The sequence below is a fragment of the Ambystoma mexicanum genome, chromosome 11 (genome assembly GCF_040938575.1).
Source record: "Ambystoma mexicanum isolate Mex_15411 chromosome 11, UKY_AmexF1_1, whole genome shotgun sequence".
Classification (NCBI taxonomy): Eukaryota; Metazoa; Chordata; class Amphibia; order Caudata; family Ambystomatidae; genus Ambystoma; species Ambystoma mexicanum.
This window is the reverse complement of record NC_090934.1, coordinates 351,161,853-351,183,815: the sequence shown is the minus strand read 5'-3', so window position 1 is coordinate 351,183,815 and position 21,963 is coordinate 351,161,853. Positions and strand designations below refer to the sequence as shown.

The window sequence follows — 21,963 nt, the reverse complement described above, 5'->3', positions numbered from 1 at the left end:
CTTCGAAGCCTCTTATTCCCGGTTTGTCTTCATCATCTGAGACCGGGTATGTAGAGAGATCCAGCAGGTCATTTTCAGGACAATCGTCTTCTTCGATTTCTAAGATCTTTTGTCCTTCAGTCTTTTGTTCTGTTCTGACCTTTTTCTTGTTGTTTCTTAGCTGGTCAATTATACTCGGTTGTTCTTTTGGTATTGTCAAATTTTTCATAAATGCCCGTGTTTTGCTACTGCTTGTGACTTTTACTGGTGGTTGATTTTTCTGTTTTTAGTGGGTCCTGTGATCTTGTGATGACCCCCTGATTTGTTGTCTGCGGGCCCGTTCTTCGTTTTTATTTGGTTATCTCATTTTTTTCCCTCCTGTGTTTGTGTCTCTTGTTTTGAAGATCTCACACACGTTCCCCTTTTTCTTTCCTTTCTCCCGACACTTATCCGTAGTGGTGGGGTCTTCAGGCCTTGTCGATTTTTTACTAGAGATAGCCTCCACTATTTCTGTAGAATTGTTTAGCCCTTCCCTAGCACTTCTGTTTAGGGTTTTTTTTTCCACTTCAGTCTCTAGTGATTTCGTTGGCTCGTTTCTTATATCTGGATCAGATGATGTGCTCTTTGATTTTTCTCAAAAGATTATTGCTGGTGCAGTCCTCGGCCAGGGTGGGTCCGTCTTCGTTTTGTTTTGCCTCCCCCTTCTCTTCGGGCTGCTTGCGGTCCCGTAACGGACGCACTTTGGGTTTCAGCGACCTCTTCTACGTTTACCGGTGTTGCCGTGGACCTTTCTCCTTTGTTTTCTTGCTCGTTGGATCCAGCTTAGTTTTCTTTTTCTATGACTGAGCTGACCTCTTGTGTGGTCATTATTCCAGAGTCTTTCCTTATTGGTTCCTTGCTTTTTGGATTTGACTTCCCTAGTTCTCTCTCTTTTAGTATAGGTTCGATTAGGTCATGTAGCAGTTGGGTGACGCTGGCGGTACTGTTGTCCAAGTTGTTTTGGATTGCTGAGATAAAGCCCTCCACAAATATTGTTTTAGTGTGAACCATAGCAAGTATTGTAGAATGATCTCTTAGTGTGTCTGCGATATCCTCGTACAATTTCATGAAGGGTGCTAGGACACCTGACAAAGTTGCGACCATTAGGAAATTGTCTTCCATTGTTCGGCCTGATATGACCTGGTCTAGGCGTCCCACTTGGTTTGGTGGCAACGTTTGCGTCAATTTGTCTTCAGTAGCTACTTTGGCACTCGTTCTTTTTGCTTTGTCAACATTTTTGATTCCTGTAAATTTCTCTTAATGCGTTCTCCATGTCCATTGACGTTTCCAACAAAACTGCGTCTGATATTTCCACTCCTGTCGTTTTCTTTAATTGATTCGTACAGGCGGAGCTCCTGCTGCCAAAACTGAGGCTAAGGGTCCGTCCTACGTTTACTGGGGTTACTATGGTTCCTCCATTTGTGATGGTTGGAGTTTTGGTCCCCCCTTTTGTTAGGTTTATTGGCAATGGTCCTGCAGTAAATGGTTTCCATATAATGCTTCTGGGGGCACCTTCCTTTTGGTTGGTCGGGTATTTCGTCCTCTTAACTGTATATCTGTCTGGGGGGCTAAGCTGGTTCCTTGGGTCTGCTCCCTCACAGCCTTCCGACTTTGCTGACTCCATCCACGGCCTTTCCTCTTCTGCCTCGGAGTTTGAGCTTTTTCTTTTCAGGATCTTCTGTATGTGATGCTCCCCCGATGTTGGTAAGTTCGATTTTTCTATCCCACTGGATGCAGGCCCTAGACTGGCGTTGTCACCTATGCTTGCCTCATTTGGGCTTGCCCAATGCTCAATAGTAGAAACGTTCCATGTTGTTGGATTTGGCAAACTGACCAGATTTTGGGTTTGGGTTTCTACTGGTTTAACTATGGTTTTTTGTGTGACCTGATTTGCCGAATACTCAGCGGCCGTCTGTAGGCTTCCTGCTACAATTTCGATGTCATCCATGGCGGCTCCCGTGACTTTGGGTGTTTCCCCAGTATTGGGTGCCCCCAGCCCGTTATCTATGTATAGAGCTGTGCTTTCTCCAATTTTCACTTGAATGTTAAAGGGGCAAGGGTTTTCGTTTAATAGGGGATGAGGGACCTCCAACTGTAGTTCTGCCTCCGCAGCCCAGGAGGGGGTGGAACAGGTGATATCTGTGTCCCCAGCTGTGGCCTCAGCCCCTCCAGTTTGTTCATTGTCTCTCCTTAAGAGCATTTTATATCCGTGCTCTTCTTCACTTAATCCCGATGACCCGTGTAGAGAAAAAAAAAAAAGAAAGGCTTACCTTCCTTTGTGTTTTGAAGTTTAGAAGATCTTTTACGGCGCTGGGGTCTAGCACTCCACACTCCACCTACCACCTGACACCGGACACTCTGACACACTCTGCTACGCTTCGCTTGACTTCCGGTTTATGAAGCAAGCAGGCGTAGGGAGGTGGAGCGTCAGTGCAGGCAGGGCAACAGCAAGTGAAAGCAGACTCCTGTGTCTGCGAAGTGAAAGCAGACTCCAATGTAAAGTTCCAAGGCAGCGGAAAAAAAAAAAATTGTTTGATTTCTAGCAGCAGTCCCAAGAAATCCTCACAGTATTCACGGCACACCGGATACTCTGACACACTCACAATTGGATACATCTGACTATGGCATTCTTAGAGATGCGGTCACCTTCTCTGCCTGGTGCTATGGAGACAAACAGTTGATCTGTCTTTCTTAACAGTCTGGTCTTGTCTACGTAGTAGAGGACCGCTCTCCTCACATCTAGTGTGTGGAGTTTTACCTCAGCAGAGCTTATGGGTTCCTGGAAGAAAGCCGGTAGCTCAATAGACTGGTTTACATGACATTTTGAGATGAATTTAGGCGAGAACCTAGGGCGAGTATGTAAAACCAGCTTGTCCTTGTGACTAGTAAAGAAAGGATCCTGCACTGACCATGCTTGGATTTCACTAACCCTTCTTATGGAAGTGATGGCTACTAAGAAGGCAGTTTTATAAGTCAGGTGTTTGAGACTAGACTTGTGCATAGGCTTGAATGGGGGTCCCATGATCTTAGCAAGTACCAGATTGAGGTCCCAACCTGGCGGTGGGTTAGAGATTGGAGGGTGGAGTTTCTTTACCCCTTCCATGAATGCTTTGATGACTGGTACCTTCCACCATGAGACCTTATTTTGGGAAGTGGTGTAGGCTGACAGGTGGACTTTTAGGGAGTTGAACACTAACCATGTATCTAGTAAGTAGACCATAAAGGTTAGAATGTTAGATGGAGAACAGTCTATGGGGTTGCTCTGTTTAGTCTGGCACCAGATTACAAATCGTCTCCATTTGTCATAATAACAGTGCCTAGTGTTTGGTTTTCTTGATTCTTTCAAGATATCCATGCATCTTTGCAGTAGATTGAGATGCCCGAACTCTGACTTAAGGAGCCATGCTGCCAAGTTCATTGTGTGTGGTTGTGGGTGCACTGTTAGTCCCTCATGCTGGTGAGTAGGTTGTACAGGCACAGGAGCTTGATGGGATCGCACATCACCAGTTTGCGCGAATGTGGATACCACGGTTGTCTTGCCCACATAGGAGCAACTATGTTAAGCGTCGTCAGTTCCTTGTGCAACTTGTTCACCTCCTTCATGAGGAGTTGGGGGAAAAGCATAAGCAAATTTCCCTGACCAGTTCATCCATAGGGCGTTCCCCTTGGAGCCTGGCTGGGGGAACCTGGACGCGAAGTCTGGGCATTGTTGATTTTCGCTTGGGGCGAATAGGTCTATAGTTGGGAAACCCCATTGAGAGAAGAGGTGTTCTAAGACTTCTTCGTGTAGACGCCACTCGTGTTCCTCTGGCAGGGGATCTCTGCGCAATGAGTCTGCTAGAGCTTTGAGTTCCCCTGGAACATGTTGAGATGACAGGAACATCTTTCGTTTGAGTGCCCATTTCCAGATTTTCTGTGAAAGTCTGGATAGATTTGGAGAACTGTTTGTTGATATAAAACATTGCTGTGGTGCTACCTGTTAGGATCTGCACCGACAGGTTTGTTAAATGGGGTTCGGAATGCCTGAAGCCCTTTGAGTACTTCCAGAAGCTCCAGCACATTGATGTGGTTCTGAGCTGCAGTGTGAGACCACAGACCCGGAGCTGTGTGGTGAAGGTAGTGAGGCCCCCCACCCTTTGGGAAATGCATGAGGTTGCCCGTTTTCCTTGGTGGCTTCGATACCCTAGGCCCAAATCTGTAGGTTGTCCGCATGAGCAAAATTCCTGAAAATCTGCTGTGCCGAAAGGCTTGGGGTTACCCGCGTTTTCGGCTTCTCCCTTTGCAGCCAGGTAGGTGCACCCACACGTGAGGTACCCTTTTCGTCGTGACCTGTGGGAACGCAGGAAGGTATGACATTTGTTGTGTTTGTGTGGTTTTCATAATGTTTCGACCCATTTGCTGCTGCCCTTTCTCACACAACCCTTTCATTTCCCAAATGTGACCTACATTTAGTCACTTCTTTAGGCACTACACTTTTGTAACCTGTGCAAGTCACCTACCCATCAAAAGGTCTGCCTGTGCTCTTTCAAAAAATGTATGATTGCCCTTCCTCACCACATTTGTTTTCCTTATTTACACATGCCAAGTATGTCTGTTTAGGCCGTAAGCATAATACTCCCGTGTACCATGGCTCTGCTTTTGGCTTGTGGTATTGCTTTGTGAAACATTACAAAAAGGGTGTGATTTCCTAACTGCAAGAGTCGGCGTAATGTAGCGGAGCATTGTTTTTCTCAAAATTCATTGAATTCGGTCATTTTCCCACTTTTTCCCCAAACTATGGAATTTTTCACAACATAGTTGTTGCCGGACCTGTGCAAATCACCCCTCCTACACTTGGAATTTTGTCTACTTTTCAAAAATGTTTGCCTTTCGGGTCCTCCCATTCAGCTTTCCTACCCTTTTATTCCATTCCGTCCACGCATATCCTATTGGAAAAATAGGCCAAAATCGCCTACCTCTCACAAAATGGTTGATAACCATATCAAAACAAGTTATTTGTTTCCATTCAACCGGTTCTCGAAAGACTGGAAAATGGCGAATTCAGCACAGCAATCCATTTGTTCCTAGCTCTTGCAAGGAAAAGAAAAAAAACACAGGCTTCTTTGTACATAATTCTTTTTGCATTTTCTGAAAAAAAACATTTTCTCCCTTTTTGGTTATTTTCTCTCACCTCCCCTACAGCAAACTAGGATTCCTGGATAGCGTTACGACCACCTACATGTGGGGGAAAAAAAGGGGCCAAATCAGGCAGAGATATCTCATGTAATAAAAAAGGTTACAAGGGCTTGAATGGCAACATACCGAAATCACCAAAAAAGGCCTTGGCACGGGGGGAGAACAGGTGACCCATGGCAGGGGTTAAATTACTTTGAGAGCCGCAAGAGTAGTCATGGTAAAGGTTTCCATTATTTATCTTGAGTAGGCAACTGTTCTATAACCTAATAACTTTTAATCACAGTGTTCTGATAAAACAGCACTACACCAGTGAACACTGGGTACCCAAGACCTTGCTGAGCACAAACTTAAGATGGATTTCTAGAATCTGCACTGGTGGACTGATTTTAGGAGGAGACCATCCTAGTACTAGTGAACCGGGAACTCTGAGGTTAGCTAAAAACCCAATCAATGTAGCAATGGAGAGCAGTCAAAACTATTCTCAGTAGTGAGAGAGTGGGGTCATCAGCTGCCCTCAATGAGTCAACACACTATTAATTCAATTTACACAGGTATGGATACAAATACAGTTATTTATTCTAGGCCTTCTACACACACTAAATAATTAAACCAGCAGGTGATATCACACAATACTCAATAATAAATATATATGCATTCACCATATGTTCATAAATGCATTGAAATGTCATTCAACACGGGTGGGGGTTGTGGGGGAGGGAGTAAAATAATACAGTAGATGGAACCAATTTACAACGGATTTCACTAACTTAATCAGTCCAACCCCTAAGAAGAATGGGGCATTGTGCCCAAACTGTCACAAGAGCCACAATGCTTCTTCACACAATAAGTTAGTAGGTAAATTAGAGTTTACTTGTGTTGGTGATAGTTCAAAGAAGATATTAAACAGTCACTACAGGAGTCACTGTATTCAGATTTCCCACCAATGGTTCCAGTGAGAGGTGCCCAGGAGCTACGGGTGAAAGGATTCTTCTGGTCACTTACAGTAGCAAGATGCAACGCCTGGTGATGAAGATGGGCAAGATTCGTCAATGCAGCACTCCTCAGGACACTTCACAGGATGGTGAAAGCCGACTGATCAGTTTCCCCCATAACAAATGGGCAAAAGGCAAGGGAATAGAAGCTGAAGGCTTACAGGTTCAAAACCTGAGCCAAAACTTTGGGGGTCCATAGGAACTATGGAGGAACCATTTCAAAAAGATAAATCTTTCCTAAAAGACGCAACCAATGATAATTACAGGAGGTTAAAAATAAATGACACTGCAGAGCCACTACTTGTGGAGTGTGCACTGGAGAGGTAAATCCCCGGGTCTGCGAGACCTTGTCCAGCCGAAACCAAAGTTTGACTAGCAAAAACAGATCAACGGGACTGAGGGTCTCTGAAAAGGCGCATGTTCTCTTTTGCTTATTTGCAACCAAGTCGTAGAGCTCCAAAGAGCTATGATAGCATAGTGAAAGTAACATCTTCAAGATTCTACCTAAAAGAGACTCAACTTCCATATGTGTGGAGGATACACCATAGATGCCATTTCCCAAGGCAAATTAGAAGTAGGTTGAAAGAACCATGAACAAAATACAGAACAATCGCTAATGTGTAGAGATCCCCAAATCAGGTGAAAATGTTTGCACTAAAAGTAATTTGGTGGGGAGTTTGGAGGAGTAGGTAGAGTATTCAGGAATTCCTCCCTTTAGAGAATGTGTGTTTTTCAAATTTGCAAATCAGAACACAGTTTGACTACTAAATAAAGACTTTAAATGTACACCCTTAACAGGTTTCCAGGATCATTCCAGATTGCACAGAAACATTCAGTTAAAACATATATGAAGAGCCATTCAAAAAAGCTGCAGATAATGAAATTAAATGGTAACCCCAGCAGTGTCACTATCCCAGACATTAAACTATTTCTTACATCAAGTTCTGTCTCTTCTTCTGGAAGCCCAAGTAAACCCTTTAGTTCTTCATCTTCAGCTCCAGTTTTCTCTTCTCCCTTCATTGCAGATGGTAAGGTTTGAGGTTTCTCTCGCAGTGTATATAGCCGCGTAGATGCTCCAAACGAGACTGTTGAATCAATGGGGACTTGCTGGGGCTTGTGAGGTTCCAAACGAATATGACCCAGAAACGTGCCATGTGCTGATACAAAAAAAATGAAGGATATTCAGTTTGAATGCCAAATAATTGCAAGCTTCTTCGACTGAAGAGTTTCATCAGGCAATAAAACAAAAATAAACATTGTTACATAACTATTAAATGCATGAAATACTATTTGTTACTTACGGAATGAATCATAGCTCAAGTTGGAACATTAACAATATCATTGAACATAATGTCAATTTGCATTTTTTTATATTTGTACATTCGAGTAAATATATGGGATACATTACTCACCGTAATCGTATTTCTGATGCTTGTATCTGCTTAGATTCACATGCTGTGCATAGGCCGACATCTAGTGGAAGCTGCGGAGTATTACAGTTTGTTTTTCGAAACTCGAAAATGGGCGTCGACACAGGCGTGCCAGTAATACTATCCCTAGTGTGACGTCCACTGTACCCAAGATCCCTCACGCGTCTAGGATCCTCAGATTGTATTTTTTCTGACATGAGGAAGCATGAGGAGTAGCGTGAGTACAGATAATCCAAGCAGACAGACAGAAAGCTAAGACTACAAGCAATCATGCGCCTTCTCTCGGAGGGGAGGAAGGGTGGGTCGCATGTGAATCTAAGCAGATACAAGCATCAGAAATACGATTACGGTGAGTAATGTATCCCTTCTGAGGCTTGTGGAATCTGCTTAGATCACATGCTGTGCATAGATTAGCGAGCAGTACCCGAAGAAGGAGGTGGGATGTGAGAAGGGTCATGAGCAAACAGGTGTCTTAGAACCGCTTGTCCCACTTGTGTATCTGTCTTGGAATGAGTGTCAATGCAGTAATGCTGAGTAAAAGTGTGAATAGAGCTCCAAGTAGCTGCTTTGCAAATGGTGTCGAGGGGAACATTTGCAATGAAAGCCAGAGTGGCCCCAATGCCTCTAGTAGAATGGGCCCTTGGCGTAAAAGGCAGAGTTTTTTCAGAAAGAGAGTAACAGCTGTATACAGTTGATAATCCACTTCGAGATCGCGCCTTTAGAGACGCGATCCCCCTCTCTGCCTGTAGCTACGGAGACAAACAGTTGATCTGTTTTCCTTAGCGGTCTGGTTTTATTTACATAGTAGAGGACCGCCCTACGCACATCAAGGGTGTGTAGTTTCACCTCAGCTGAGCTTTGCGGGTTCTGGAAGAAAGCCGGAAGCTCGATGGACTGGTTTACATGGAATTTAGATATAAATTTAGGTGAGAACCTAGGGTGTGTGCGTAAAACCAGTTTGTCTTTGTGGATAGTAAAGAAAGGATCCTGCACTGACAGAGCCTGAATTTCACTGACCCTTCTTATAGAGGTAATGGCTACTAAGAAGGCCGTTTTATAAGTCAGGTGTTTGAGACTACTTTTATGCATGGGTTCGAAAGGGGGGCCCATGAGCTTAGCTAGCACCACATTGAGGTCCCATCCTGGCGGTGGGTTCGAAATAGAAGGGTGAAGTCTCTTTACTCCTTCCATGAAGGCTTTAACTACTGGTACTTTCCACCACGATACTTTGTTATGGGATGTGGTGTAAGCCGAGAGGGCTGCCAGGTGTACTTTCAGAGAGTTAAAAACCAAACCTGCGTCCAGCAGGTGGTGCATGTATGTTACCACGTTGGAAGGAGTGCAATCAACTGGGTTGATTTGTTTATTCTGGCACCAAATAACGAATCTCTTCCACTTGTCAAAGTAACAGTGCCTTGTGTTTGGTTTCCTGGATTCTTTTAGGATGTCCATACACCTCTGTGGTAAATTGAGATGGCCAAACTCTATGGCCTCAGGAGCCATGCTGCCAGGTTCATTGAGTTGGGTTCCTGGTGCACTGTTTGACCTTGTTGCTGGGACAGTAGGTTGTACCAGGCTGGGAGTTTGATGGGTTCGCACACCGCCATCCTGCGTAGGTGTGGAAACCATGGTTGTCTCGCCCACATGGGAGCAACTAGGATGAGCGTCATCGATTCCTTGTTCATCTTGTACACCACCTTCCTGATGAGGAGTTGGTGGAAAAGCGTACGCAAACATCCCTGACCAGTTCATCCACAGGGCGTTCCCTTGGGAGTCTGGCTGGGGGAACCTGGATGCAAATTCTGGGCATTGTTTGTTTTCGCTTGTGGCGAATAGGTCTATAGTGGGGAAACCCCACTGAGAGAAGAGATCTTCTACGATATCTCTGTAAAGGACCCATTCGTGTTCTTCTGGGAGGGAGTCTCTGCTTAGGGCATCCGCTAGGGAATTGAGCTCCCCTGGAACATGTTGTGATGACAGGAAGATGTTCCGTCTGAGTGCCCATATCCAGAATTTCTGGGCAAGCTTGGACAGATTTGGCGAACGAGTCCCTCCTTGTTTGTTCAGATAGAACATGGCTGTCGTGCTGTCCGTCCGGATCTGCACCGACAAGTTTAGCAGATGGGGCTCGAACGCCCGAAGCGCTCGGAATACTGCCAGAAGCTCTAGCAGGTTGATGTGGTTCTTGGCTACTGAGTGAGACCAGAGACCCTGAGCTGTGTGGTGGAGATGGTGAGCTCCCCACCCAGTCAGGCATGCATCTGTAGTCACCATTGCCTGTACTTCGGGATCGTAAAAGGGTTTTCCCCTTGCGAGATTCTCTCTTGTCCACCAGTGTAAGCTCTGTACGAGTGTTGGCGAAACGACCACTAGATCGTCCCACTGACCACTTGCCTGAGACCACTGTTTCGCCAACCATTCCTGCATAGGACGCATGCGCAGACGCGCGTGGGGGACCAGGTAAATGCATGACGCCATCATGCCCAGTAACCGCATTGCTTTGCGTACCGTTATTTGTTGACCTGACTGATAATGTGGAATTTGCAGTAGTATATTCCGAATTCTCTCTTCCGAAGGGAAGGTCAACCCTTTCTGAGTATCTAGGATTGCTCCTAGGAACTGTTTTGAGGTGCTTGGCACCAGACTTGACTTCTTCTCGTTGAAAGAGAAGCCTAATTCGTGGAGGAGGTCGATAGTCCTCTGGATGTTTGACCTGCAAATTCCTGGGGTTTCCCCCGTTATGAGCCAGTCGTCCAGATAAGGGTACACTGGGATTGCCTCCCTGCATAGGTGTGCAGCTGCCACCGCCAGTACCTTGGTGAATACCCTTGGTGCTGAAGCTATCCCGAAGGGCAGTACCTTGAATTGGTAGTGGCGACTGTCCACCTTGAAGCGCAAGTATTTTCTGTGCGCTGGGAGCATGGAAATATGAAAATAAGCATCTTTCATATCCAAGGTTGCCATGTAATCCCCCTTTTTTAGGAGGGGGATTACCTCTTGTAGCGTGGTCATACGGAATTTTTGGGGCTTGACATACTTGTTGCATTGTGAAATCTTTCTTTGGCACAAGGAAGTAAGTTGAATAGATACCCTTGTTTACCTGGTGTCCTGGGACGAGTTCTATCGCGTCCTTTTCTAGCAGAATGGCGATCTCCTCGAGAAGGATCTTCTGATGTTCTAAGGAGTGTATTCTTTGTCGTGGAGGGTGGTTCCGGGGACGCTGCAGTAATTCTATACAATATCCTGTGGACACTGTTGACAGCACCCATCTGTCTGAGGTGATCCCTTCTCAAGCCTGGGTGAAATTGGAAATGCGTCCCCCTACTGGGGTTGCGTGAGAAGGGACCCTGAACTGAGCGTCACTGCTTTGGTGGAGGCGTGCCACCTCCCTTGTTGGGGCTGCCTCTGCCTCTTCCACGACCTCTCTTGTTACCCCTGCCGTAACTTTGGGTAGACTGCTGGTTGTTGTTCCATTGTGTACCCTGTCCTTGGGCATAGTTGCCTCTTTGTGAATTTTGGCCGCGTGGGCGACGAAAATTACTGTTCCCCCTCTGGTTAGGGGGTTTGTTGGTAAGCTGGCCAAGGGATTTGAGAGTCTCGTACTCGTCCTTGGCATTCTTAAGTGCGTCTTCGACCGCTTTCCCAAACAATAGATCGGGTTCTACCGGCTTGTCTATTAATGAAGCCTGGGTTTCTGTTTTGAACCCCGACTGCCGTAACCACGCATGTCTCTTGATAACAGTACCTTCTGCTATCAATCTTCCTGCGTTGTCTGCAGCGTCGAAAGTTGCTTTTAATATGCAACCAGACACGGCTCTCCCTTCTGCCGAGATCTGAGCCAACTGGCCCTTTAACGGTTCAGGAGCAGAGGCTATGAGCACCGCGACCTCTTCCCATTGATGGCAGTTGTAACTTGCCAACAGGGTGGTGGAGTTTGCAATCCTTGCTTGGTAGGCGGACGTTGAGGCTACCTTCCTGCCAAACCCGTACAGTCTTTTGCTCTCCTTGTCGGGAGGAGCTTCTGACGACGATAAGGGTGTCCCAGCCCTCTTCCGAGTGTTGGAAACCACTAGGGAGTCTGGTTTAAGATGACCTCTTATATAAAGAGGGTCAGACTGGGCTGCCCGAAAAAGTTTTTCGACTCTGGGGTTGACGGCTCTGGTGAGGTTAGGATTCACCAGGGATGGATCTATTCTACGTTGGATGGATTTAAGGATAGGGATGGTCTGAGCGACCGGCCTCCTCTCTCCCACCAACTCTTCTGCGAAGTCCCTTTCCTCCTGTACACCGTGGGTGTCGATGTGAAAATGTTCTGCTGCGCGAGCAAGAACTTCATTAAGGAGGGGTTGGTTATCAACTGGCGAGTCGGTAACTGGGGCTTCGCTCTCTACCGGGGAATCTACTCTGTAAATTTCCTGCTCATCTTCTACCTCCTCCAGGTCCTCATCCTCCGCATAGTATTCAGACCCGGTTCATTCCTCCATAATTGAAAACTCCTGGTCCCCTTCAGGGAAAGGTTGTCCTTGGTATCTGGGGTGTGGAGTAGAGTATGGAGTAGAGTAAGGCTGCACCTCGAAGGGGTCAGGTCTTTCGACCCGGGCCTTTTTACTTAGGGGGGTAGGATCAGAGGAGCCTGAGGGTGTGGCCCCTTGAGGGTCATACGAAAGGAAATGTTCTGGGTTTTTGTCATAAAAATCAGCTAAGGAAGACATCCTTGACATGACCCTGTCTATGTCCTCACTGGACCATTCTTTGGAACAGGGTATGACTTTAGTAGGCAACTTAGAGGACTTATCAAGGGTACCCTTGCTGGATGTTGATGTCCCAGTAGATTTATGTTTATCTGTCTGCTTGGGGTGGAAGGATGGTCTTACAGGAGTGGAAGGCTGAGCTTTCCGCTGTTTCCCTCCCTCCCCGTGCGTGGAAAAATGTTTTCCCTGCCCCTTGGAGGCCCCAGAGACTTTCGACGCCTGGCGCCGAGGGTCGGGAGAGGTATCTTGTTTCGAGCGTGGGGCCTCGCTGGTGTTAACTGCGCTCTCGGTCTCTTGGAGCGCGGCCTGGGGGTGGAAGTCGTCGTCTTCCGACGATCGAACTTCCGTTAATCTAGGGAGTGAGGCACTCTTGGCAAGAGTGGATGATTGCCTTGCGTCATGAGGCGATCTCGATCGAGAGCGCCCAGAGGACACCGAGTCGGACCGTTCTATCCGTGCCTCTTTCCGAAAAGTCGACGTCGTCGAGGTTCGGTTGGACTTAGTGTGCTTAGTGTGTGTAGGTGTAGCGCTTGCTTCGCCGGGGGTCTTCCCCATAGCCGCCCTGCCGGACAACCTTCCGAGGTCGGGGACCTGCGCTCGGCAGTCTTTCGACGCCGTAATGCCCTCGCCGTCCGAAAGTACGGCGTCGCTGCCATCGCTGAAGGCGCCCTCCGCTGCCATGGCTGCCTGCCTGGCTGGCGTGGTGGGCCCAACGCTTTGTCGAACGGTCCTTAAGTGTTTTAGGTTTAAACCTACTACACGCTCTGCAGTTCGCTTCGGGGTGGTCCCTCGGCAAGCAGAGATTGCACGTGGCGTGCCTGTCGACCCAAGGGTATTTGCGGTTGCACTTGGGGCAGAATTGGAAAGGGGTACCCTCCATACGCACCTTGAGGCAGCGGGCTGGTAAGTGTAGGAAATATATAAGGTGTACCTATATACCAAGAGTGAAGAGTATGTACCACCCCCCACTCTCCCTACTTGCACGGCCGAGGCCAGCGGCCTACTAGGCCCGGGCCGAGGCCAGCGGCCTTCCGAGGCCCAGATCCGTCGTGCAGCAGCCGACGGTCGATGTCTTCTCCAGCCGTCGTCGAGTGTCGATGGTCGACGTTGGGGTGGGGAAGGATGTCAATAAATAATTTTAAATTGCAATAATTAGCAAAAGTATGGTCACTGCGGAGAATTGCATTTTGTTTTTCATAGTCGAAAAGGGGACGTCGAAGAGGCGTGTCTGTAACACTATCCCTATAGTGACGTGCGTTGTACCCACAATCCCTCACGCGTCGAGGTCCCTCCGTTTGTATTTTTTCTGCCCTGAGGGAGCCTTCTATACCTGAGTGAGTACAGAAAAGAGAGAGAGATGTAGAAAGGTGTCTATGTTCCTTCCATTCGAGCGGGGAGGAAGGGTGGGCGCATGTGAATCTAAGCAGATACAACCATCAGAAATGCTTTTACGTTAAGTAATGCATTGTCTTCTGATGTTTGTTAATCTGCTTAGAATCACATGCTGTGCATAGACTAGCGAGCAGTACCCGGAGTTGGCGGTGGGTTATGAGAAGGAACAGTAGAGAAAAGATGTCTTAATACTGCCTGTCCCACCTGGGAGTCAGATCTAGAGTGTGCATCTAGACAGTAGTGTTTTGTAAAGGTGTGCACAGAACTCCAGGTAGCCACTTTGCAGATGGACTCAAGGGGAACATTTGCAATGAACGCTATGGAAGCCCTAGTGCCTCGAGTAGAATGTGCTCTTGGCTTGAAGGGTAGTTCTCTCTTCGCAAGAGTGTAACAGAGAGTGATGCATTGAACAATCCATCTAGATACAGTGGACTTTGAGACTGCATCTCCTTCTCTTCCTGCTGCCACCGAGACAAAGAACTGATTAGTCTTTCTCAGTGGCCTGGTTCTTTCCATGTAGAACATGACAGCTCTGCGTACATCTAGTGTATGCAGACTTTTTTCTCCCAAGTTGGAAGGGTTTTGAAAGAACGTTGGTAGTTCCATTGACTGGTTTACATGGAATTTCGAGATGAATTTTGGTGCAAACCTTGGGTGTGTGCGTAGAACCACCTTATCCTTGTGAACTGTTACGAAGGGGTCTAGAACAGAAAGAGCCTGTAGTTCACTTACTCGCCTAATGGAGGTGATAGCTATTAGGAAAGCAGTCTTAAGAGCGAGGTCTTTAAGAGTTGCCTTGTGCATGGGTTCAAAAGGCGAGCCCACGAGTTTAGAAAGTACCACATTTAAGTCCCATCCGGGAGCTGGGTTAGCTATCGGAGGGTGTATTCTCTTTACCCCCTCCATGAAGGCCTTAATAACTGGGATCTTCCACCACGACACTAAGTTGGGAAGTGGTGTATGCAGAAAGTGCCGCCAGGTGGACTTTAATGGAATTGAACACTAGACCTGAATCCAATAAATGGGTCAAGTACAGAACAATATGTGTGGGAGAGCAGTCAACCGGGTTGATGCTCTTTCCTCTACACCAGATGACAAATCACCTCCACTTGCTAGAATAGCAGTGGCGAGTATTAGGTTTTCTGGCTTCCCTGAGGATGTCCATACATCTCTGCGGGAGTTTTAGATGTCCAAATTCTATGATCTCAGGAGCCAGGCTGCTAAGTTCATGGTCTGAGGGCATGGATGCAGTGTCCTGCCCCTGTCTTGTGACAGCATGTTGTACGGGCAGGGAAGTTTCACTGGGGGAGATAGGGACATCTCCATCAAGTGTGCGAACCGTGGCTGCCGGGCCCACATTGGGGCCACTAGTATCATGGTAACTTGCTCCTGGTGCATCTTGTGCACCACTTTGTTGAGAAGGGGAGTCGGGGGAAAGGCGTAAACAAATTTCCCTGACCATTGAATCGACAGACCGTTCCCCTTGGACTGGTTCTGGGGGTACCTGGAGGCGGAACTTTGGCATTGTGAGTTCTCCAGAGTTGTGAACAGGTCTATTTCCGGGAATCCCCATTGCGTGAAGACGTCTAAGACGATGTCTTCGTGCAATCGCCATTCGTACTCTTCGGGCAGGGGGAAGTCTCTGCTGAGTTCGTCTGCTAGCAGATTGAGTTCCCCTGGTACGTGTTGTGACAGTAGGAACATGTTGTGTTTGAGAGCCCACTTCCATATATTCTGGGACAGCTTGGACAGTCCTGGAGAGTGGGTGCACCCCCTGCTTGTTGATGTAGTACATGGCTGTGGTGCTGTCTGTAAGGACCATCACGGTCTTCCCTTGTAGGTGTTCCTGGAAGGCTTTTAGTGCTTTGAACACCGCCAGTAGCTCCAGTAGGTTTATGCGCTTGGATGCTACGTTCGGAGTCCACACTCCGTGAGCAGTCTGATGGGATAGGTGAGCCCCCCATCCTGTGAGGGATGCGTCCGTGGTTAGAGTGGCCTCTACCGCGGGTGTGGCAAAGGGTTTCCCTATTATCAGGTTTTCCTTTGTCCACCACGAGAGAACCAAGGCTTGCGAGACCACCACTATATCGTCCCATTGTCCGCTGGCCTGACACCACTGGCTGTTGAGCCACTCTTGCATTGGGCGCAGGCGCGCGTGAGGTACCAAATAAATACACAACGCCATCATACCTAGCAATCGCATCGCTTTGCGCACCGTCACCTCTCGACCTGCCACATATTGGGGGATCTGAAACAGCATGTTTTGGACCCTCTCGTTGGAGGGGAAGACGAGGCCGTCCTTTGTTCGAGTTAGAGCCCCTAGGAATTGTTTGACTTGGCTGGGGTCTAAGCTGGACTTCTTCTCGTTGATGGAGAAGCCCAGTTGGAACAAAAGGTCTACAGCCTTTTGGGTGTTTGAGAAGCATGTCTCGTAAGAATCCCCTGTTATGAGCCAGTCGTCGAGGTAAGGGTATACTGGGATGGATAACCTGCGCGGGTGGGCCGCTGCCACTGCAAGTACTTTCGTGAATACCCTTGGTGCAGATGCTATGCCGAAGGGTAGCACTCTGAACTGGTAGTGTTTGCCCTCTATCATGAACCTGAGGTATTTTCTGTGCGCTGGCAACATTAAAATATGAAAGTATGCATCTTTCATGTCCAGTGTTGCCATGTAATCTCCCTGTGATAGCAGTGGGATCACTTCCTGTAAGGTCACCATACGAAACATTTGGGGTTTGACAAACTTGTTCGCTGGGCGCAGATCTAATACAGGGCGCATGGTTAGATCCTTTTTGGGTACAAGGAAGTACACTGAATAAATACCTTCCATTACCTGAGATAGAGGCACAACCTCTATGGCTCCTTTTTCCAGCAGTTGGTCCACTTCTTGGAGAAGGATGGCAAGGTGTTCTGGTGTCATGCAGCGTCCCCTCGGGGGTCTGTATGTTGGGGAACTGTTGAACTCTATACAGTAGCCGCGGGCTACGGTGGAAAGTACCCAGCGGTCTGATGTTATTCCCTCCCATGCTGGAAGGAAGGATGTTAACCGGCCCCCGACCGGCGTTGCATGGGAGGGGACGCGAATCTTCGCGTCACTTGGGAGCCTCTGGGGGTGGAACCCCGGCCTCTTCCCTTGCCACGGCGTTGACCCCTCTGATTGTACTGGCCGCTATTACCCTGGAAGTTACTGGCAGAATACTGTTGTTGGTGGTGGTTTTGTTGCTGGCGTTGTCCACGAAAAAAGCGCTTATTACCAAATCCCCGCCTGTTAGGGGGTTTTGAAATTTGGTCTAAGGTCTTTATTGTATCAAATTCTTTCTTCGCGTTCTCCAGCGCGTCATCCACTGCTTTCCCAAAGAGGTTGGACTCCTCTATGGGTTTATTAATAAGGGACGCTTGTGTTGCCGCCTTAAAACCGGAATTGCGAAGCCAGACGTGACGCTTCAGTAAAATTCCTTGTACCAAAGTGCGGCCAGCCGTGTCTGCTGCATCGAGGGTATTCTTGACGATGCTTTGATTGACCAGAGAGCCCTCGTTAACTGTAGCCAGTAAACGAGTCCTTAGGGGTTCGGGAACTTCGATGTCCTGTTTGAGCTTAGCCCATTGAGCATCGGCGTAGCTTGCCAATAGTGTGTTATTATTGGCGATTCTGGTAGAGAATGCTGCAGAGGTGGCGATTCTCTTGGCTAGGGCATAAAGCTTCTTCCCCTATTTATCTGGGGGTGCCTCGCTGGTAGATAGTGGGACTCCGGCCCTTTTCCTGGTGTTGGTCACGACCAGGGAGTCCGGGATTGAGTGACCCTTAATATATAATGGGTCTGACCGAGGGAGAGAACAGTTTCTCAATCCTCGGATTGACCCCTCTCACCAATGCAGGAGTGGAAAGAGAAGGTGCAATACGTCTCTTAACTGAGGCGAGGATGGGTATAATCTGGCTAGTGGGGGGTTTTTCTTTGATAATCCTCTCCACAAAATCGGTGTCTGGGGTGACCTCCCCAGTTTCGATCTCGAAATGTGCTGCTGCCTTCTTCAGCAGAGCATTGAAGGTGGGTTGATCGACAGGCGAAGGGTTCCTGACTGGTGTAGTTTCAGTAGACCTGATGACTATACTGCTACTGCCTGTGTCAGTCGACCTAGCCGGTGACTGCCAGGGATTTGGGTCGCCCTCGCCTGTGTCTTCCTGGAATCCCTCCTCACCTAGGTTAGTTTCCTCGTGAAAACCTTCCTCTTCTTGTTGGTCCTCAACATAGGTGAACTCATCTTCCTCCTGGAAGAAGGTGTCTTCCTCAGTGGGATAATAAGAGTATATGTCCTCCTGTGTGGGGTTATAAAACTTCTGGTATTTAGCCCTTGGACTCTCCAGGGGTGCCTCCCTTCGTCTCTTGGGTGCCCCGTCTTCTGGGATGGACATGAACCTGTCTAGTTTGTCCATACAGGTCTGGAACCTTTCAAAGGTCCACTGAGGTCGGCCAGGACGGTCTGGGAAAGAAAAAGGAGTTTCGTCCGCCTGTAATTGTCGGGTTCTGTCCCATAACGTCGAAGAAAGTGAGCCTTCTCCTTCTGAGTAGCCTTCTTGCTGGCTAGGGCCTTCTGTCGGCGTCGGGAACTGGCCTGATCTGTTTTCCGGCGCTTTCAGCGTATCTTTGGCCTTGTGCGCAGTTTTTGGCGTTTCACTCGCCGTACGTCTCTGGCCGTCCTTAGATGCTATGCCCGCTAGGCTTTCGGCGATCATTCTCTCTTCCGAGGGATCGGTCGCCGTCGCGCTATGTAACGTCGAGCCTTTGCTCGTCGAGTCCTTGCTCGTCGAGTCCTTGGTGGCAACGTGAGCGCTCTTACGATGCGCGTCGCCGGAGGTTTTGGTGTTAGCGCCCTTATTTTTAGAGTGCCCAGTCGCCTGTCGCGGAAGCGGTGGCGGGGAGGGCTGACGATCCTTACGGTCGGCGGAAGACGCCGGTGGGCCCGGCGTTCCCGTTGGCGCTATGGCTGCCTTCGTCTTCCACGAATGCGTGCCGGGGGGTATGTGCTTTGGTGTTTTCCCGTTTGCGTCCTTGTCGCCGGGGTGTACATCCCCATAAACTGGGCGTGAGCCGGGCTTGTCGGGGCCTGGGACGGACGAGGAGCGTGAACGCTCCTTTGAGAGGTCTACAGCCTCCGTTACGGGGGCCGTGTAGTCACTGTCCTCGTCACACGCGGCGGCGGCAGCGGGCGAGGAGTCAGGCCTAGACATGGCGTAGGCCGCCCACCTTTTGACCCTGCAGTCTTTTAGAGTTTTGGGCTTTAGTAATTTACAGGCCGCACAGCCGTCCTCCAGGTGATCGAGGGGTAAGCAACGGCTGCACCGTTTGCGCTTATCCTTCCAGGTAAATTTACCCTTGCAAAGCGGGCAAAACCTAAATGGCGTCCTCTCCATAGCTGAGGGTAATAAGTGTGACTACGACCTCGAAAGAGAGGGAGGGGAAAGAGAAAGGCATTCTTAAAGAGAAGAAAGACCACAAAACCCCACTCTCCCTACTGTGTATGGCCGGCGAGGCCAGGCCACGTGTTCAGCAGCGCCGAAGGATCCCCTCCGCTCGTCCTTCCGTTGAAGATCTTGCTCGGCGGAGAAACAGCTCTGCGTCGAGGGAGGGGTCTACGTTATAAATCTTAATAACAAACGACCAAAGGTCGAAGAACTATTTGGCAATGTCTCTCGAGGAGCTCCGCATAAAGGCGACCAGTAGCTGGGCGGAAAAAAACAATCTGAGGGACCTCGACGCGTGAGGGATTGTGGGTACAACGCACGTCACTATAGGGATAGTGTTACAGACCCGCCTCGTCGACGTCCCCTTTTCGACTACGAAAAACAAAATGCAATACTCCGCAGCGACCACTGGATGTCGGACCTATGCACAGCATGTGATTCTGAGCAGATTAACAAACATCAGAAATTTATATATATATATATATATATATATGATACATTACTCACCGTAATCGTATTTCTGATGCTTGTATCTGCTTAGATTCACATGCTGTGCATAGGCCGACATCTAGTGGAAGCTGCGGAGTATTAGTTTGTTTTTCAAAACTCGAAAAGGGCGTCGACACAGGGCGTACCAGTAATACTATCCCTAGTGTGACGTCCACTGTACCCATGATCCCTCACGCGTCTAGGACTCTCAGATTGTATTTTTTGTGACATGAGGTAGCATATGGAGTAGCGCGAGTACAGATAATCCAAGCAGATAGATGGAAAGGTAAGACTACAAGCATCCATGCGCCTTCTCTCAGAGGGGAGGAAGGGTGGGTTGCATGTGAATCTAAGCAGATACAAGCATCAGAAATGCGATTACGGTGAGTAATGTATCCCTTCTGAGGCTTGTGGAATCTGCTTAGATCACATGCTGTGCATAGATTAGCGAGCAGTACCTGAAGGAGGTGGGATGTGAGAAGGGTCATGAGCAAATAAATGTCTTAGAACCGCTTGTCCCATTTGTGTATCTGTCTTGGAATGAGTGTCATTGCAGTAGTGTTGAGTAAAAGTGTGAATAGAGCTCTAGGTAGCTGCTTTGCAAATGGTGTCAAGGGGTAAATTTGCAATGAAACCCAGAGTGGCCCCAATGCCTCCTGTAGAGTGGGCCCTAGGCGTGAAAGGCAGAGGTTTTTCAGAAAGTGAGTAACACAGCTGGATACAGTTAATAATCCACTTAGAGATGGAATCTTTAGAGACGCGATCCCCCTGTCTGCCTGTAGCTACGGAGACAAACAGCTGATCTGTTTTCCTTAGCGGTCTGGTCTTGTTTACATAGTAGAGGACCGCCCTACGCACATCTAGTGTGTGTAGTTTCACCTCAGCCGAGCTTTGTGGGTCTTGGAAGAAAACCGGTAGCTCGATGGACTGGTTCACGTGGAATTTTGAAATAAACTTAGGTGAGAACCTAGGGTGTGTGCGTAAAACCAGTTTATCTTTATGGACAGTAAAGAAGGGATCTTGCACTGACAGAGCCTGAATTTCGCTGACTCTTCTTATAGATGTAATTGCTACTAAGAAGGCCGTTTTGTAAGTCAGGTGTTTGAGACTGCTTTTTTGCATAGGCTCGAATGGGGGGCTCATGAACTTAGATAGCACCACGTTAAGGTCCCATCCTGGTGGTGGGTTTGAAATAGGAGGGTGAAATCTCTTTACTCCTTCCATGAAGGCTTTAACTACTGGTACTTTCCACCACGACACCTTGTTATGGGAAGTGGTGTATGCGGACAGGGCTGCCAGGTGTACCATCAGTGAGTTAAAAACCAGTCCTGGTAACAATAGTGGAAGGAGTGCAATCAACTGGGTTGATTTGTTTATTCTGGCACCAGATGACGAATCTCTTCCATTTGTCAAAGTAGCAGTGCCTCGTGTTAGGTTTCCTAGATTCCTTTAGGATGTCCATACACCTCTGAGGTAATTTGAGATGTCCGAACTCTACGACTTCAGGAGCCATGCTGCCAGGTTCATTGAGTTGTGTTGAGGATGCACTGTTTGACCTTGATGCTGGGACAGTAGGTTGTACCGGCCCGGAAGTTTGATGGGTTCGCACACCGCCAATCTGCGTAAGTGTGGGAACCACTGTTGTCTTGCCCACATGGGAGCAACTAGGGCGAGCACATCGATTCTCTGTTCATCTTGTTGACCAACTTCCTGATTAGAGGAGCTGGTGGAAAAGCGTACGCAAACATCCCTGACCAGTTCATCCACAGGGCGTTCCCCTGGGAGTCTGGTTGGGGGAACCTGGATGCAAATCCTGGCCATTGTCTGTTTTCGCTTGTGGCGAACAGGTCTATATTGGGGAAACCCCACTGAGAGAAGGTATCTTCTACGACTTCTGTGTAGACACCACTCGTGTTCCTCCTGGAGGGGGTCTCTGCTCAGAGCATCCGCTAGGGAATTGAGATCCCCTGGAACATGTTGCGATGACAGGAAGATGTTCCGTCTGAGTGCCCATATCCAGATTTTCTGGGCAAGCTTGGACAGATTTGGCGACCGAGTCCCTCCTTGCTTGTTCAGGTAGAACATGGCTGTAGTGCTGTCCGTCCGGATTTGCACTGACAGATTTAACAGGTAGGGCTCGAACGCTTGAAGTGCTCTGAATACTGCCAGAAGCTCTAACAGGTTGATGTGATTCTTGGCCACTGAGTGCGACCAGAGACACTGAGCTGTGTGGTGGAGATTGTGAGCTTCCCACC

The 21,963-nt window shown here is 48.3% G+C and overlaps 1 protein-coding gene across 3 annotated transcripts in view; it reads right to left on the bottom strand.

Annotated features, from left to right (window-relative positions):
* The window catches only part of PPP1R8 (protein phosphatase 1 regulatory subunit 8), a 407,852-nt gene that overhangs the window by 179,067 nt on the left and 206,822 nt on the right, over positions 1–21,963 (bottom strand). For all 3 annotated transcript variants that reach the window (XM_069623057.1, XM_069623058.1, XM_069623059.1), the window contains one exon: positions 7,122–7,342. In XM_069623057.1, the coding sequence (XP_069479158.1) occupies positions 7,122–7,342 (221 nt within the window). The remainder of the gene's footprint in view (positions 1–7,121; positions 7,343–21,963) is intronic.